At 33.3% G+C, this 18760-nt stretch overlaps 2 protein-coding genes across 4 annotated transcripts in view; one reads left to right on the top strand and one right to left on the bottom strand.

Annotated features, from left to right (window-relative positions):
• Window positions 1–4476: 4476 nt before the first annotated feature.
• LOC126719900 (probable serine/threonine-protein kinase PBL3) lies at window positions 4477–6230 on the top strand. Its single transcript, XM_050422400.1, has 6 exons — window positions 4477–4722; window positions 4825–4960; window positions 5123–5274; window positions 5420–5513; window positions 5550–5579; window positions 5857–6230. The coding sequence occupies exons 1-6, from the start codon at window positions 4477–4479 to the stop codon at window positions 6228–6230; spliced, it is 1032 nt and encodes a 343-aa protein (XP_050278357.1).
• Window positions 6231–6581: 351 nt separating this feature from the next.
• LOC126718737 (probable serine/threonine-protein kinase PBL3) overlaps window positions 6582–18760 on the bottom strand; it is a 62866-nt gene continuing 50687 nt past the window's right edge. For 2 of the 3 annotated variants that reach the window (XM_050421065.1, XM_050421066.1), the window contains exons 3-7: window positions 9175–9521; window positions 8866–9001; window positions 7924–8060; window positions 7702–7825; window positions 6582–7252 (exon numbers count right to left, since the gene is read on the bottom strand). In XM_050421065.1, the coding sequence (XP_050277022.1) occupies window positions 6801–7252; window positions 7702–7825; window positions 7924–8060; window positions 8866–9001; window positions 9175–9521 (1196 nt within the window). In that variant the 3' untranslated portion in view covers window positions 6582–6800. Of the gene's footprint in view, window positions 7253–7701; window positions 7826–7923; window positions 8061–8865; window positions 9002–9174; window positions 9522–10761; window positions 11180–18760 lie in introns of those variants that run through there. The other variant, XM_050421064.1, reaches the window with a different exon arrangement.

Genomic DNA, 18760 nt, shown 5'->3' on the forward strand with positions numbered 1-18760 from the left:
TTCATTTCCAAAATTTAAAGAGGATGTTGCTCGGTTTGAAAGTTTAGAGGGAGAATTGTAAGCTATCCAAACATAAAAGAACAAAAGTGAATAATCCCCAATTTAATGCATTACTCACCATAATTTGACAAATTCTCAAAATACTAAATAGGTTTTCAACTAAAATTTTATTTCATAAAAGCTCTACTACTAACAAGCACTAATAAGATTGGAGTAGTGTACTGTTGTTGTTGTTGTTGTTGTTGTTGTTTGAAGCTCACTATTCTTTGAGTTTTTTTATTTTAATTATGTGATATGAAAAATAGTTGGTGTAAAGATGAGAATAAAAATTCCTATTGGATATTGAATGTTCCACTTTGTACTTCATTAATTACAATTTGTCATATTTTCTTTTTCTTTTCTTTTTTTTAAATTTCTTATAAAATAATCAAAGTTTAGAATGACAAATATATATGACATTCAGTAATTGATGCAACACAAAGTGAAACACTAAAAATATGTTTGATTGGTAAAGATGAAGTTCTACAGTAAATCTGTATAGAATTTAAAGCAAATCATGAATGTATCCTTCAACATTGATTTAAGTTATCAATTAATTAAAAGGATGGGCAAGAATTAGATAAACCTTATGCATTCAAATCTTAACACAAAATATAAGACATCCTAAACATATGTTTAACTTTGTACAATTTGTCGAACCTTGAGTTATGACATTTTACCTCAAAACCAATTGGTGATGAAGAAAACACACTCAAATCTTTTATGACTTTCAACTTCACATCACACGGACCTGTTTTTAGAGTGGTTGTAGGGAGTCAAATTGTGGTCCCCCAACAATCCCTCCCTTACAATGACACTCTCGTGACTCAAACTCATGACCTTAGCTCTAATACCATTTGTCGAACCATGAGCTATGTTATTTCACCTCAAAATCAATTGGTGATGAGGAAGACACACACACTCAAATCTTTTATGGTTTTTGACTTCATACCATGCAATCCTATTTTTAGAGTGGTTGTAGGGAGTCAAATTGTGATCCCCTAACATTATGACTCTAAAATGTCTTGAAAGGGTGAATAATGATTTGGCCATCTGATATTAGATCAAGGATTTTGCTTGAGGTGAGAGGTGGCATCGAGTTAAATCTAGCAACTATATTAATCTTGGAGAGTTTTCCTTAGTTTCTGAAAATGCCTAACTTTAGTCCTTTGATATCATCGGAAATATTGTTTTATTGTCAATATCAAATCAATAACAATTCTTTATAATGCTTTTACATAGAGCATTTCGCCAAACAAGACATCTAAGGTAATTTGGATGCATAGATTCCTCACTCAACAATCGGTCGTTATGAATGCACAGAAAGCTCAGTTTCCATTTACAATTTCATTATTTTTCTTCAACTATTTCTACTGGGACTCTTCTTGCATGAGTTTTATCACCTGGGTTCATGGGAAATTGTGTCACGAAACATGCTCAAGATCCCAACCGTCCAGTTGGGATTGCAAAATCTTCAACTGGTTTGCTATTGAACCATTTATTCATTGATACAAAAGTTTATTTCATGATTTGAATACTTTGTGTGATACTCTACTTTTAATACTAAAATTTAAATGCATGATTGCTTTTGACTTACAAGGAGCTGTCCGTGGGCGACAAATCTATCATCATGAGAAAACATCTAACTTATTTCAAGAAAGGACTAATATGGATTCTTCAAGTATGAAGAAAGGTATTTTTTATTTCCCCCTCTTGTTGGCTTCAAATGTTTTTGGTTATCCTTGGATGCTACCTTCCTCGTGGACTCTGAATTATGTTATCTTTGTGTTTTCTGGTGATGAAAAACATAGGAAAATGAAAGACATTTACCACTTGAGAGGAATTCATCTATTTCTTTAAACATACACAGAGGTAAATATATCTATATATATATATATATATATATTTGAATGGAGTTTTCTGTTCTGAGTCTAAGAGTTAGAATTCTTGTTGGGATTGTGAGTACGAGACAGAGAAAAGAGAAGCAGAAGACAGAAACATGATTAATGCAGTTTGGCATGATGGCCTACATCTACAATAAAAGCCTTAAAGCAACTAAATCTATACTATATAGAACTGTATGTATAATGTATCCCAATGTAGGATATATAGTGTGTGTTTGGCTCTAAATTAAAAAACCAGTTCATTTTACTATTCAACTTAGTTTTACTACTTTTCATGGGTCCAACTACACTTCTTAATACTATTTATGGGTCCTGTAAGGTTGAATTTATTCAACCATCTAATTGGCTTTATTCCGTGCCAAATTTGCTTGTAATTCAGCATTTAGTAACCCTGTATTTAGGTGGGTTTGTTGTAAGGGTAGTGAGTGAGATAGAGTGAAGATTGCTCAAGAGTGTGCAAGAAAACAGAGACTCGCGGCTGGGACTCGCGGGTGACTCGCGGCTGCAAGCCACCAGAAGCAGCACACGTGCCAAGCATGCTGGAAGATGAACAGTCATGCTAGCTGGAGCACTACAGGACAAAACAGGACAACTGGCCATACGGTTAACTCGCGACTGGATCTCGCGACTTAGTCAAGCCGCGAGGTCAAGCCGCGAGCCACCCCTGTTTTGTAAAACCTGACGTTTCACATTCCTCTCCCACTCCAGTATAAATACCCCTTTTACCCACGATTGAAAGAGAGCTTCCAGAGAGAATTTTGAGAGAGAAACCCTAAAGAAAAACCAGATTGTTTCACCCACAATCTCTACCTTAGAGTCTCTTCAAATTCCTCTACTCTCTTCCTCTCCATTGTCAAATCCTTGAGAGGCATTATACCAAACCTGGTTCTCACCATCATCATCACTGTGAGACAGTTGTTTGAATTTCTGGGAAGCAGTTAGGAAGGAACCAATCTTCATTAGTTGATACTACGGTCTAGTAGCGGAATCCGGGAAGCTAGAAAAGAAAAAGGTTCGGCGCAACCTCGTTGGAGCAAGAAGTTTGGAGGGCTTAGATGCACTGGGTAGATTAGGCTTGGAGGGTCTATTGCTGTCCTTGTATCCCAACTGTATTTTCTAGTGGATTGTTTACCGCTTGGAGGGCGGCGGAGAGGTTTTTCGCCGAGGACTTCGGTTTCCTCTTCGATAACACATCGCGTGTTGTCTTTGTGTTTGCATCTTCCTTCCTCTCTATCTTTGCCTTTTTATTATCTGCTGTGGTTTTATTTTGTTATGGCTTAGATAGTCTTTAACCAATTTCGTATTATAGCATGTGTTAAGTTTCCGCACACTAGTTGTTTGACATATTGCTTGTATTGGTTAAGTTGTAATTTGGGGGTCTAAACGTTCAAAGGTGTTTTGTACACGTTTTTGAACTTTCAGGTCCGATTGTACTTCTGATTATACTATTTCAGCTAACTTTTATTTTTATCTATAATACTTTCAACAAAAGTTTTCAGTTTCAATAAAATAAATGGATCTCAAACAAACTTATAGACACGCTAATCTAAGGCTAACTTTAAGATTGTAGTACTTGTACCAAGTAAGGTTAGAAGTAGTTTTATTTTTTTTATTTATTTTTTTTTTTTAAATCTATAAGTACATACCCATAGGCCTATAATGAGATTTAGCTTCTTAAGCCTTAATATATCTAACACCTCCTCCCCCAGCCTTTCCTCGAACTTAATGTTTTTTTTAAGAAGAACCTCAAACTTAATGTTGAGTTGAACCATGAGTTTGAAATGTAAGATCATAAATGTAAAATATGACCAAGTTGGACCAAATTGTATGTGCAGAGGATTGAACTCAATGTAGAATGAAATGGCCATGATATAGAGTAAAACGTGCAAGACAACTTCTACAACAACAAATGATGACAGTCAATGGCAGATGGGGGCCAGAAGATGGCTAACATGACTGGAGAATGGTTCCACCTATGACTAAAGGACGGCTATTATGGCCAAATGGTAATTTCCATGGCTGAAGGATATGGTTGCACATGTGGCTTGGGGACATTGGAAGAGGAATAGTAACTCGAGGATGGCATATACGAGATAGACATTAGAACAGCGGAGATTGGTGATGAACAACGGTCGGAGTATTACAACACCATCAACCAAAGGAGAGTGGCACTGTTTACTAGAAGACATCGACTGAAGATAGGCCGTGCTCAAACACTTGAACAAGTTAAGAGTAACCTTTGAGGAACTAGACGGGGGCCTGACCGCAAAAAGCCCCAAACAACTACATTTTTACTATATAGAATTGTGTGTTACAATATACCCCAATGTGCGGTATATAGGAGCTAACCCCTAGACTAACCCTATAATCCTACTATTTACACAACAAGTAGGATTTGGACTACTTTGCTTGCATTTATGTTTCTTAACCTTTAATATCTCTAACACTAATCATAGTCAATTTTGTGTATATTGGTGCAGAAAAGCTTAGTTACCAAGGGCATGGTTACCCAATCATAAGACATTGGCCTAATATGAATGTGAATACGAAGTATGACTTTCTTCATGAATACAAACTCAACTGCTTTTGCTATAGTGTCTTGAAAGCTGCCACCCAAAAATTCAGTTGTAAAAATTTACTTGGCCAAGGCGATTTTGGTGATGTTTATATTGGATATATCAATCACTGCACCATGACTGCCGCAAGACCAGGTGGTGGATATGCAGTTGCAGTCAAGAGGCTAAGAAAGAAAGGAACACAAGGCGACAATGAATGGCTGGTATTTTTCTATGACTCTCTCTCTCCCCTCAAAATTTGACACTAAGGCTTAGTTGTTAAGAGTATATTGTTCTCTCTATCTGAGATTATGTTGCCCCTGCAGAATGAATTGAAATTTTTAGCCAGATTAAATCATCCAAATGTAGTGAAGCTCATAGGTTACTGCTCAGAGCGTGAGCATAGAATATTGGTTTATGAGTACATGATTGGAGGAAGCTTGGAGGCCCATCTTTTGAAGGGTAAGAACTAAGCATTACAAGATTGCAGCCAACATGCCACAAACATGGAGACAGTAAAAAATTGATGATATTGAGCCTGAACTGTTAAACAGCCTAGACTTAGACCACATAATGCTCTAATACTAGTAGGAGTAACCTTGAGTTAATCATTGCCATATACAGATGATGATACAGAGCTGAATTGGAGAAGAAGAATCAATATAGCACTTGGAAAAGCCAAAGGTTTAAATTTTCTTCACACACTTGGGAGGCTAGTCATTCATCGTGATGTCAAGGCCTCCAATGTCCTACTAGATGCTGAATTTCTGTCATTGGTCACTGGTGCTTTTTCAGTCCTTTCAAAGTAAATCAGTCTTTATGCATTACGTTTACATGTATCTTATAAATACGTGCTTGGCTTCTCACTGTGACAAGGTGTTCACTTTGCAACATTAACCGGTTAAGGGTAATATATTGCAGGGCTTCAATCCAAAGCTTTCAGACTTTGGACTCGCCAAATATGGACACCAAGGTGACCAGTCCCACGTCTCCTCAAGGATACTTGGCACCAAAGGCTACCTTTTTTTTTTTTTTTGGTTAAATACCAAAGGCTACTTCGCTCCGGAGTACATTGGGACAGGTATTCCTTTCATAAATTGTAAAAATGTTATAGAAAGAATCCAAAGACACTTCATAGAGTAATGGTACATAGCCTGTTGTGATTTGAATTTTGAACATCACTTTCAACTGGGACCAATGACACCACTTTTATTATGCATCATTCACAAAGGATCATATCAATCATTTTGAAAATAATTATGGGCTTAGACTTATAGTTTGATGTATCATATATATATATATATATATATATAGATACATACATACATACATGAACTGATGTTTCTTTATCTTTCCAGGGCATTTGACACTAAAAACTGATGTATACAGCTTTGGAGTGGTACTCCTGGAGATCTTTTCAGGAAACTGTGCAGCCAAGAAATATTCAAATGGGCTTGAGGGTAACCTTGTGCAGTGGGCTAAACCATATCTTAGCAACAAGCTGGACATCCGTAGTGTTATTGACAAGAGAATTGGAGAGAACTTCCCAGGGGAAGGAGCTCAAGAATTTGCTCGGATCATCCTCCAATGCCTAAGTACAGATCCTACGGGCCGACCAGAGATGAGAGAAGTTGTAGCTAATTTAGAGAGACTAGAAAAAATATGTGAGAGGCGGAGCAATCATAACAAACCCATAACAAACTTCCATGGGACAAAGGGATGCCACATCTGATAAGCTAACATTGTTCACAATTGCAGATGTTAGCCCCTAGGCCATACATCAAGGGCAAAAATGTAGTGGGTTGAATAGGTCTTAGATTCCAAAAGAAAAAACTGATAATCACAATGTATCTAATCCATCCTGAGTTAGATGGTTGAAGTGGAATAGACTCCACATGATATGTACGGTAAGCGACCAATAAGCAAGTGGTATCACCTCAGTATACAATTTAAGCAAACAAAACAACCTGTAATCTGCATCTGCATAACAATATAGACGTTACTTAAGTTGCTATTATGTATACAAGGACATAAATCGGATTTTAAAGAAGCTGTGCACTCAGGACATTGTTAAACAAGTAGGTTAACACAACAAACAAGCTACCAATTCAATATAACTCAAATTACTCAAAAATCAGATTTATGTCCTACTACATCCCATATGAACAAGTGGTAACTACAAGTGGTAACTATTAATTCAATATAACTCAAAATTGTGCCAAGAGACATGCCCGTACTACATCCCATATGAACAACATAATATGGAAGCACATAAAAAATTTACAGATTCAATGCTCTTAGTTCAACGTACTCGAGGAGATTGACGATAGGATGGTAATGGTGATGCACCAGGTGTTAAATTTCGAGGAGAATTGTGTGGGCGCATAGGGGATTTTCTGACAGGTGCACCTGTATGCTGCTCTGATTGGGAGGTTCTGCCTGCATTTTTGGAGTTTTCAAGCTGTTCTAGGGTTGCTAATACCTCTGCCATTTTAGGTCTGACTTTAGCTTCAGTGCTTAGGCACTGTAAGGCAAGGGTGGCAGCTGTATAGGCTCCTTTCTGGGGGTACTGGCCCTCCAACTTTGTGTCCATAATCCGGAACAATTTCCGTTTGTCACCCAAATAGGGTTTTGCCCAGTCTACCAGATTCTGCTCAATACCAACTTTTGACTTATCGACAGCACGTCGTCCAGATAATAGTTCTAGCAACACAACTCCAAAGCTATAGACATCACTTTTTGCTGTGAGCCGACCTGTTCAATAAAGAAAACTTCAGAAAAATTTACCATGATATATAATATACAGAATGAGTTCATACTTCCAATAGAGCATTGAGCATTAGCAACATTCCACTTGTACTGAACACTTCTATTTGATTACTCAGACACTATTTTTTCCCTCCTTTTTCCACAGACCATTCTTCTGCTTCAACCACAGGTTGCCAAATAAAAATAATGACAAAACTAATAGTTTCCACTTTATATTCTTTGTGCTAAGTATGCAGAATGATTATATTTGGACATTACACTCTTAGAATGCAACATCAGGGGTTGAATTTTGTTTCTCTTTTACCTTCTGAATAATTTTTTTTTTACAAAAACATTAGATTTTCATAAGATCAATTTTCTCCTAAAACAACATATTCAGTCCAGAGATCATTTTGAATAGTACCAATAGTGCTTAAAATGGATATTGTACGGACCTGTAGCAACATATTCAGGTGCAGCATAGCCATGAGTGCCCATGACTTGAGTAGATACATGAGTCCTATCACCAGTAGGACCTGCCTTTGCCAAACCAAAATCAGAAAGCTTCGAATTGAACTCCTGCATCCCCAATTCAATTAATTTAAATAAATAATGAAATAATGTTGACACAAACTACTTTCAAAGAAATAGAACATTGTCCTCTTAATTTAGCATACCGCATCCAATAGAATATTAGAAGCCTTGAAGTCACGATATATGACTTGTGATTTTGCCTCATGAAGAAAACAGAGCCCTCTAGCAGCGCCAGTGGCAACTTTGATCCTTATTGCCCAAGAAAGTGGTTGTGGCCCTCCTGTAGAACACAACACAGCATCAAGGATCACAAACTATTCTCATAGCCACACTAAGAACATCCATAATATCCTAACATCTCATTTGAGACCTATACTGAGAGTTATATTAGAAACTATCACTAGTAAGCAAGAAGACATCTAAGAACTCATCTAAATTATATTTGAGCCAAAGTGGTGGTTTGAGTGTCAAGACAGAATTAGGAAAAAATAATATTTATAACTACAAGAAATTTGATTTTATAATTTCATACCAAACTAAATGAAATAACAATTTGGCCTTTCAAGCTTCCCAGGTAGTGTTCAAAATTTTGAGCATAGTGATAAATGACTGCTGATGTAGCCATTCACCCTAGCCCCTTTTCGAAGACTTGCAATCTATCCAGCCTCATCCCTAGACCCAACGGCTCCTCGTAGGAAATTTTAAAACTTTGCAAGCATAGTTTTACTGCTTTCCTGATATAACAGGGTAATCTATTCCAAAATAGAAGATGACAGCAAATTGACAGAATTGGTATGTTGGTTGACAGACATTGACAAATGCTAACCCTCTGTTTGGATGCCAAGAAAACTAGGAAGAAACTTGTAATTTTGCATCTTTGCTACTATGTTAGAAGGAATAATCATCTCAATTTGGCACCAAAAAAAATTTGAGTTTTTTTTTTTTTTTTTCCCTAAGGACCCTAACAGATAAAAGACCTGATGTCTCATTATTATGAATAAGCATAAGAATCCAGTAAATGTAAACATAAGTAAAACATAGTACAAGCATAATTCCCAATAAAATTACTGGAATGCATAACTCACTTCTAAATAGATGATTCTCTAAGCTCCCTTTAGGCATGAACTCATAGACCAAAAGCCGGTTCTCGCCCTCCAGACAGTACCCAATTAGCTTAACCAGATTTGGATGATGAAGTTGGCCAAGATAATTAACTTCAGTCTGGAATTGAGATAATATCAGTAATTAACCATGAATAATAAGATTGCAAAGAGGAATCTAACTCCCCCACCACCCCCCCCCCCCTCCCCCCCCCCGATAAAAAATTTATATATATATATAAATAATATATAAGGATAATAAAAATAAAAAATAAAATAAAAAAAGAGACCTACCAACCACTCCTTATGGCCTTGGAAACCCTCAGATTTAAGCTTTTTGACTGCAACAACCATTCCTGATCCCGGCTTTGCAGCTGAAAAAGTGTGTTCATCAATCCATCCTTTGAAAACATAACCAAATCCTCCCTCACCGAGAAGACTGTCCGGGCGGAAATTTCTGGTGGCGTTCTTTAGCTCATTGAAAGTGAAGGGTTTCAAATTTGGAGATGATAATATTTCACCTTCAGACCTTGGAGTAGGAAGACTTGAAGCATTGCTCGTCTCACTGAAAGTTTGAATGGTCAGACTGGAAGGACCTGATGAACGGCTGGTTTTGCTTGATAATTTTGAGACTGCTGACCCTGGGAGTGGAAGAAAGAGTTCTTTATTGCAATAACAACATAAGAAAGCAGTTTCTACCACAACTCATGAGTCATTCAATCTCAACCTCATAACCACTTTGGACTATTCCTTTAAGCAAAAAGACTTCAGTTCAAACTTCACTATGATAGAGACATCTTTTTGCAAAAGTTGATTCTATTACAAAATGAATTATACTCTTATCTCATATAATTCCTTAATTCATTTCCAGGAGGAAGTACTGGTAAACGTAAACAACCAATAATCTTTTGTAAACCTTTCATCCACCACTTTTTCCAATGCTTAGGGAATCATAAAGTGTGACTATGTTTTTATGGATCCTATGTATCGTTTAAGTAATAAAATTCCTTCCTAGTTTTTGTACATAAAATCGCCACATTTTTCCCTTAGGTCTCATTTGCTACCACCGGAATCATTTTGGAGCTTGGACTTGGTCAAAATGTGATGTGAAGACTCAAATTCACATGCTCAGTAGCAACCAAGTGTGAAATAAATATATGAAAATCTTTTAAAAAACTATTTGATATCAAAAGCTATAACCAAATTGAGAAAGTCTTAAAGCATACAGCTAAATCAGATTCTCCAGACAGCTCATTTATGAAAATCACTCACATGGTAAACCAATAAGGAAATATTAGATAGATCACTGGTCAACAGTTCCTAACCCCAAAACTAAGACTTACCAGAAACACTCAAAAATTCGCCACCATTAGAATGACAAATTATTAAAGTAAAGCAGATAGATATTATAACAACCAAATAAACTAAAACCCCACTAAAAAATTCTATCTTGACCATGATTTAGAATAAAAAATCATCTACCATTTTCTGAACATTGATTACCAGAAAATAAAACCATGGCCAAAACCCAGAGAGAAAATATTCACATAACGCCTACCAAATATTCTTGCTTTGTAAACACCATGCAAAAACAGAGCTCAAATTCACTTATCAACAAAGCTCAAAATATTTAACCCTGACCGCCCCAAATCAAAAACAAACAAAAAGAAACCCCCAAAACTAGTAAAACCCAGTAAAACAAACCCCCAAAAAAAAAATCACAAATTTTAAGCCATAAAGATTCTAATAAAGTCAATTATCCTCCAAAACTTCAAAAACCCACCTCACCAAAAAACTTGCACATAAGAAAAAACCAATCTTTAATAGAAAAGTCATACCAAAGCATTAACTACTATCAAAATAGAATGGATTATAAGTTACCAGAAGTGGCATGAGAGCTCTGAGCTGTATCTACTTTAGCTGAAGAATCTAAGCAGTTTCCCATAGAATATTTTCTCTCTCTCTCCCTCTCTTACAAGACACAATCTTTGCTTGCTATCCTCAACAACAAAACATCATAGATTATTATGAATCCTCGGAAGAAACGAAAAAATGAATGACCCAGAAGTCTCCTTGTAAAGCTAGCTTTGTTTGTCACTAACTTGGTGGAGATTACTGAGAAAAAAAAATGGGGTTTTGAATAGGAAAAAGAATTAAAGAAGAGGAGGAGAAGAAGAAAGAGAGGCAGAGGAGGAAGAGTCGAGGAAGGAAACTGAGGAGAAAACGCAGAGAAAGAAGGTTGGTTTTGGCTTTTGGTTTTGAGTGTCGTTGTAGACGCGAGAAGCGCGTGGGGTCTTTGTTTGTTTTTGTAATTGATGGTGTTCACCACCATTGTTTGTAATTTTGTAGGTGAATTTGCTTGTATACCCCTCCCTTTGGCTTTGTCAACATGTACCAACTTGATAATGAATGAAAGTGAAAACCATTGCCAAGCAAAAACCAAGGACACATAAAACATGATTGATATGTTGTCCAAAGTTTCTTATAAAAGATATTAAGCAATACTGAGTTACAAGGCTATAAGCTATGTTTTTTATATTTTCTTAGATTGGATTCGATCTAAGAAAAGACTTTAATTAAGTTAAATAAATTTCAAATTCACAAAAAGACTTATTAAGTAAACGATATGCGGGTTTTTCTTAAAGTGAATTGTCATTTCCTATTTTTATTTATGTTTAAAATATTTTGAAAAATTACTTATCTCTATTTAAATTTAAGTATCCATAGAGATAAGCAGTAGTAATCTGAAATTATTTAAATTTAGTATTTTTTTTATTTTATTAAATACGATACGGTTGGATTTGATTCATTTGAACCTATCTAATCCATAACGGTTGTTATTTATCGTTGGTTGTTTTTACTATCAATAACTATAATAACTAATAACTATATAAAGAAATGGGGGGCGAGTGAAAGTCAAAACCAAGTTTAATAATGATAAGAGACTGATATTGCTTCAGTTGTTTCTAATAAGGGATTAGATTTATATATATATATATATATATATATATATATATAAAAACTCCTTAAAAATTGTAAATTATTAATTTCATGGGTAGTTAAATTCACTTCATTAATAATTTTTTCTTTATGTTGTTAGTGGTGATTGGTGAATACATTCAAACATAATAAAATAACTATCCATTTCATTTTTAGGAAGTCAGAAAATAAAAAGAAAATATATGCATAACTATCTCTATCTAGATGTGAAAGAAAAGCACCTATCATAAAACTCAAATTTTAATAAGTTAATAGGAAGTAATGCTTGTTTATGGCTCATGCATCATGCGTGCTATATATCCATATGTTATTTCCATTATTTTAAACAACTATAAGTTGACTAAATGGCTAAAATTCTAAAGCTGTAAGCCATGATGTTTATATTGATGAATGATGATATGATGTTTTTAGAATTATTCTTATTGAATTTTTTAATGTTGTGTTTCCACATCATAGCACGTTTTTTATTTTTATTTTCAGAACTATGCTTAGACAGCAAGTGATTCACTCAGCATCCACAAAGTATGACATAAAGGTTATTTTGCTTCATTGTTTTCACATTATAGATAGTTGTTTTTCAAGGTTTATGCTTAGACGGCAAGTGATGATTCACTAAGCACCCACAATTTAGGAACATAAAATGTTATTTTGCTTCTTTTGAATCTAGCAGCAGCAAGGAAAACAGACACAAAAATAATATATATATATATATATATATATGTATATTTATATGCACTTAGTAAATAGAAATTTCACATGTAAATTCTCTTGGATGATCCTTTGTCCCACTCCAAAAAAAAGTAATTCCAATTAGACTTGAAAAAATTTGATCCAAAGTTCCAAACCCTTTAATCCGGCCGACCACACATAAGAGGGGAAAAAAGAATGAATAACAGGAATAACAACCCATTTTTTACTCATCTTGAACTTGACCTGTCACATCTACTAAGCATTTGTTATAAAAAAAATTTAGAAAAAATATTGACTTATTTTCAATGTCTAAAGTTATATTAGATTTTTTATATTGTAAATAAAAAAAATATTAATAATATTAGTTGTCAACTTTCACGTACAATTTTCAAATATATATATATATATATATATATAACTAACATTGAGTAGTATTTTTGTAAGTTTATTATAAATTTTCTTCCTAACTATTTTTTTTTTCTTTAACTAGCGTGTTCAATGTGAGTTTGTATTAATATATTTTTTTTTTTTTAAACTTTTTAGTTTATTTCCTTGTTTACATTTTTTTGTAAAGCCTTAATTGTTTTTTAAGTACAACATACTATGTCCATCTCTAACATAATGCTAATCCAAAATGCACAAGGTGTTATTTTACAAGTGATTTAACTTTATTTTTTGTTTACATAAAAAAATAAAATAAAATAAAAATAAAAACCTACCATACCAAGTTAACCCAACCCATCAAATACAGAATAAAGCTAATAAGAATATCCACTTGTTTTACTCTTTTACGTTTATGATCCAATACCTAGTCTACTAATCTAACCTAACCCATTTGTCAGGTCCAAAAATAATATTGATAATTGTTAAAAATACTCTAAACTGAATTCATTATAATACGTAGTTCAATATAATTAAAATGTTACAATTTCATACTTTTTGATAAGGACGTAGGCCATTACATCGAATCTAATTAATTCTTATTTATTCCCTCCCATACCTAACTTTCATTCATCATCATTTTATATTATTTTATTTTAGAAAAAAATCAAATCAAATAAAATAGTCGGTATGGGGGTATTTTGGAAACAAAATTGGCAGCGTCATGCTTGGTTAAGCAAGCAAAAAAAACAAAGAAAGAAAAAGAGAAAAAGAAAAATCCTCCGTCAATTTCTCATAGGTCCCAGGCATATCCTTCTGTTTCTGTGTCACCACGAGCAACAAAAAGATAGGGTTTTTCCTATCAAAAAAAAAAAAAAAAAAAAAAGAAAAAAAGATAGGGTTTTGAAGAGAGGCATCTGGCCAAAGATTTGCCCATTTATTAAATACGATATATTACTAATCCCTTGACCAAAATTCTTTGCATGGGCAATGTGGATTCACATTGGGCCTACCATCACAACATAGTCAAAAGCTAAGTCTGAACAGGTCTAAACAAACTGTATTTTGTTTATACTTTTATCACTTTTTCCTTTTTCATTTAGACTGATAATTAAACACTCCGATTCTGTTTACGAACATAACTACTTTTGTACCTAATTTTACAACTTGTTAAATTGTATGACTATAGGTGAGCAACGTGCCGTAAAGCAGAAAATGTCCGCTACTCAAAGTCGTAAAAGTTAATAAATTGTGAATTGAGTACTTAGAAGCAAATAAAATCTGTAAAGACAAAAATCAATTATGTGAACATTAAGTACCTAATTTTATGACTTGTTAAACTATACGATTGTAGGGGGGCAACGTGTAAAGTGATGAATCACTCAAGGCAAAAAGTGATTCCACCACTCAAAGTCGCAGAAGTTTATAAATTGTAAGATTGAGTGCTTTAGAAGTGAATAAAATTTGTGAAGACTAAAATCAATTATGTGGAGATTAAGATTGATAGGACATACATTTGGCTGAATTCATGAATGTGAGAACACAGAATGCAAAAGGTCATGGTCGCACAGACCATGGTTTAAGAATCTAAATTAACGTTGGACTGGACCCCAAATCATCAAACATCAATAGTAGAAGCAGTGTCTCCCAAGGTAAAGCTCTCATACTACCACAACGTTTGGTGCCATGTCTTTTATTAGGAAGTAATGCTTTTTCATTTAACACAAGGTTTTTTTGTTTAATGTTTAGCTTACTTTTTCACAAAAATTAGCTTTTAGCTTAGTTTGTTTAAGAACAACTTGTACAATAATCTCATGTGCTTTACTCCACATTTAACAAAAATGAAAAATCCATGTTAGGACATATGTGGAACTTGTTAGAACATATGTCATGTAACATTTGTTAATCTTTTGACAAAACGCACTTTACTTGTAATTGAGTAGATCTAGGATTTGTTTAATACTTCAAGGAACAAAAGTTCAAGTCTAGTATTGAAGGCATGCAAATATGTCCAAGAAACAAATGAAGAAATGTTGTTCATTAAAGTTTGATAAATATCTCGACAGATAAATTTATCGAGGTTTAATGTTTAATTATCGACAACTTTCAACAGAAGCTGTAACTATTGAAAATTACAAAATTTAGATTTTCAAATCTATTTTTCACGCATATCCAAGTTATTTGTGTAGGGTTTCTTTTCTCACAACCCTAGACATATATAAGGATTATTTTAAGAGCCATCAAAGGTAATACAAAGTGATGCAACTTGATGCAAAGTGATTATTCACTAAAATTGTGACCAGAGACAATTTGCTCTAATTCATCTTTCTCTTGTAAAAGTTGTTGCATCATTGCGCCAAGGGTTTTGTAACCAATAAGCTTCTTGATCTTCATCGTCTGGATGAGCTGAAGAACTTTGCAATTAACATCTTTCTCAAGTTGGTGTGTTAGTCACGTACTAGAATTCGTGCATCAATTGGTTAGTCATGTACTTGGAGCCGTGCATTAAAAGGAAAGATTGTCACTACATTGCAATTCCAATTGTGTATTAGGGTAAGGATTCAACTGTAGGTTGGTATTAGGTATTGAAATTCTTTTTACTTGTAACCGCTTGTTTTGATAATAATGAATTCTCGGGTTTGACCTTAAATTCACCTGATGGGATTTTGTTTCGGTGGTTTTTTCTATTCGTAAACAAATCACCTGTGTTAAATTTAATTTCTACTACATTTAGTTATTTGGTGATTTATTTGTGCTACCACACTTATTGCATGTAATTGAATATAATTAATTTCACTTGGCTAATTAATTTGATTAAGTTACCAAAGTGGTCAATACATTCTTAGTCTATCAATCCATATAAGTTAATGCCAAATGGACAAATTAGCCGATATCGATCATCGTGGGGTTCAAGAAATACCTTGATCATTTAAGCAACAATAGTCAATAAGGATTTTTCCCTGTTTGCCTACCCAAAAATAATGGCAAGACATCTTATACATATGAGATGTCTATCGCACCCCAAAAAGATTGAATTAGGAATTGACCTAAATGCTATTAACACTATGTTGATGTCAAGTCAAGGTGGCAGAAAGGACAAGGATTCATCTCAAAATTAAAGTATTATAGAAATAACAGTGCTTCAATGAAATTTACTTTACCCATTTGAATCAAAATGCTTTTTGGATTAATGAATATTTTATTTTACCAAGAAGCAACGAATATAGTGTTGTGTATATATTAAAGTATATCCAAAAGAGTTCTTTTATTTCCACAAAAAGATTGGACACATAAAAAAAAAAATTTATTTAACTCAATTTTTAGCAATTTGACTATGTGAGACAATATCCACCAAATACCCAAAATAGATTTATTTTATTTTATTTTGTTTATTTATACTTAAAACAAAGGGTATGATTAACCAATTAAATAAAATTCAGTACAAAAGAAACAATAATTTCTATGAAACCCACGAAATAGGAATATTCCAGTATTGTTATTGTCCCAACAGAAACATTAATTTCAGGCAAAAAGAGTTATATCTTTTGTTAAAAGTAGCTAGAACTGTGATGACTACTGAATAACAACCTTTTACTTTCTTAATAATAAAGGTATTCGTTCGCTATCCAGACTCAATTTCTTGTCTAAATCTTCATGAAAGAAGAATAAGTCAAAACTTTTTGTTTTCTGTTAAGAATTTGGGACCAGTTCTTTTTTCTATTTCCTTTTTTATTTTTTATTTTTTATTTTTTATTGAAGGGTTAATTATTAATTAAATTTATTTTGTACACAAGTTGGGTTCAAAAAGCTTATTTCCAAGCTGAGTTACATATTTCAATTTGGTTTTTTTTTTTTTTTTTTTTTGAACAAGCTCAAACTTGTTCTTTAGTTACTTAATCAATGTATTCTTTTTTCATATTGAGTAAATATCATGATTACAATTTTGTTAATCTCATTAGAGAAGTATAATAAACATTATATGATAAATAAAATTATAGTTGAAATTAATTATATCATTTTGTGTGTGTATATCATTTTGAGGAAAGAACATTTGAAAAAGTCCAACCATCCATCCTATGATAGTTTATGGACAAGAGTGATGATCAAGTCATCTTCTATTTATAACTTGCTATATGAACATATGAGAAAAATGATGTGAAAAAAATTGTGGCTCTAAACTTTTATATATATATATATATATATATATATATATATATAATTTGATAGTTGTAACTGGAATGATTTGAATCATGAATATACAATTGAAAACTTCAAAAAATACTAATCAGTTGACTTACAAGTTTCTCATGCTGCTACCTCACCGTTTATGAAGGCGTACTTGGTCATCTTCCTGACACATGCCAATATGCATGCTACAATATGCTTTTTGCTTAGTTTGTTTAAGAACAACTTGTACGATAATCTCATGTGCTTTATTCCACATTTAACAAAAATCCATATAAGTTGATGCCAAACAGACAAATTAGCCGATATCAATCGTCTTGCAACATGTTAAGTCAAGGGGTATGGAAGCCCATAGAGTTGAAGTCTTGGGGTTCAAGAAATACCTTGGCAATTTCAGTCGACAGTAAGGATTCTTCCCTGTATACCTAGCCAAAAAAGATGGCAGGACATCTTATACATATGAGATGACCCCAAAAGATTGAATTAGGAATTGACCTAAATGCTATGAACACTACAATGATGTCAAGTCAAGGTGGTAGAAAGGACGAGGATACATCTCACAAGTGTTATAGAGAGAACAGTGCTTCAATGAAACGTGCTTTACCCATTTGATTCAAAATGCTTTTCGGATTATTTAGCAAAAAAAAAAAGCTTTTTGGGTTAATGAAAATTTCATTTTACCAAGAAGCAGCGAATATAATTTTGTTATATATATATATATATATATATATATATATATATATTAAAATATATCCAAAAGATTTCTTTTATTTGGACAAAAATATTGGACACCTAATTTTTTTTTAATAAAAAAAAAAAGTTTTTATTTAACTCACTTTTTAGCAATATGAGTACACTATCCACGAAATACCGAAAATATTTTTTTTATTTATACTAAAACAAAGGGTATTTTTAACCAATTAAATCAAATTCAGTATAAAAGAAGCAATAATTTTTATGAAACCAGCAAAATAGGAATTCCATTATTCTTATTGTCCCAACAGTTCTTCTTTTTTGGTTGAACAAACTCAAACTGTATTCATGAGTTATTTGATTAACATATTCATTTCTCATATTAAGTAAATATCATGATTAAAATTTTGTTAATCTCATCAAAAATCAATACTAGAGATTAATAAATAAAATTATAGTTGAAATTAATTATATAATTTTTTTTGTGTATGTATATATATCATTTTGAGAATAGAATACAATGAAAAAGTCCAGCCGCTCATCCTACGACAGGTTATGGATCAAAAAATCTATACTAGAGATCAATAAATAAAATCATAGTTGAAATTAATTATACAATTTTTTGTTTATGCATATATATCATTTTGAGAATAGAATACATTGACAAAGTCCAACCATTCATCCTACGACAAGTTATGGACGAGAGCGACATTCAAGTTGTCTACTATTTATAACTCGCCACCTCTCTATTTATGGAGGCGTAGGTACTTGGTCATCTACCTGACGTATGACAAAATGCATGCTACAACATCGATACCATATGGCTTCGGGTCTTGACGGTTAGGTTATTTTTCCCACTTTCCACTGATGTTTATGTTTACACTTGGCATTTCTAGCTAAGAAAATGTGGCCCTAAGATCATTTTCTGAGA

The sequence above is a fragment of the Quercus robur genome, chromosome 3 (assembly GCF_932294415.1).
Source record: "Quercus robur chromosome 3, dhQueRobu3.1, whole genome shotgun sequence".
Lineage (NCBI taxonomy): Eukaryota > Viridiplantae > Streptophyta > Magnoliopsida > Fagales > Fagaceae > Quercus > Quercus robur.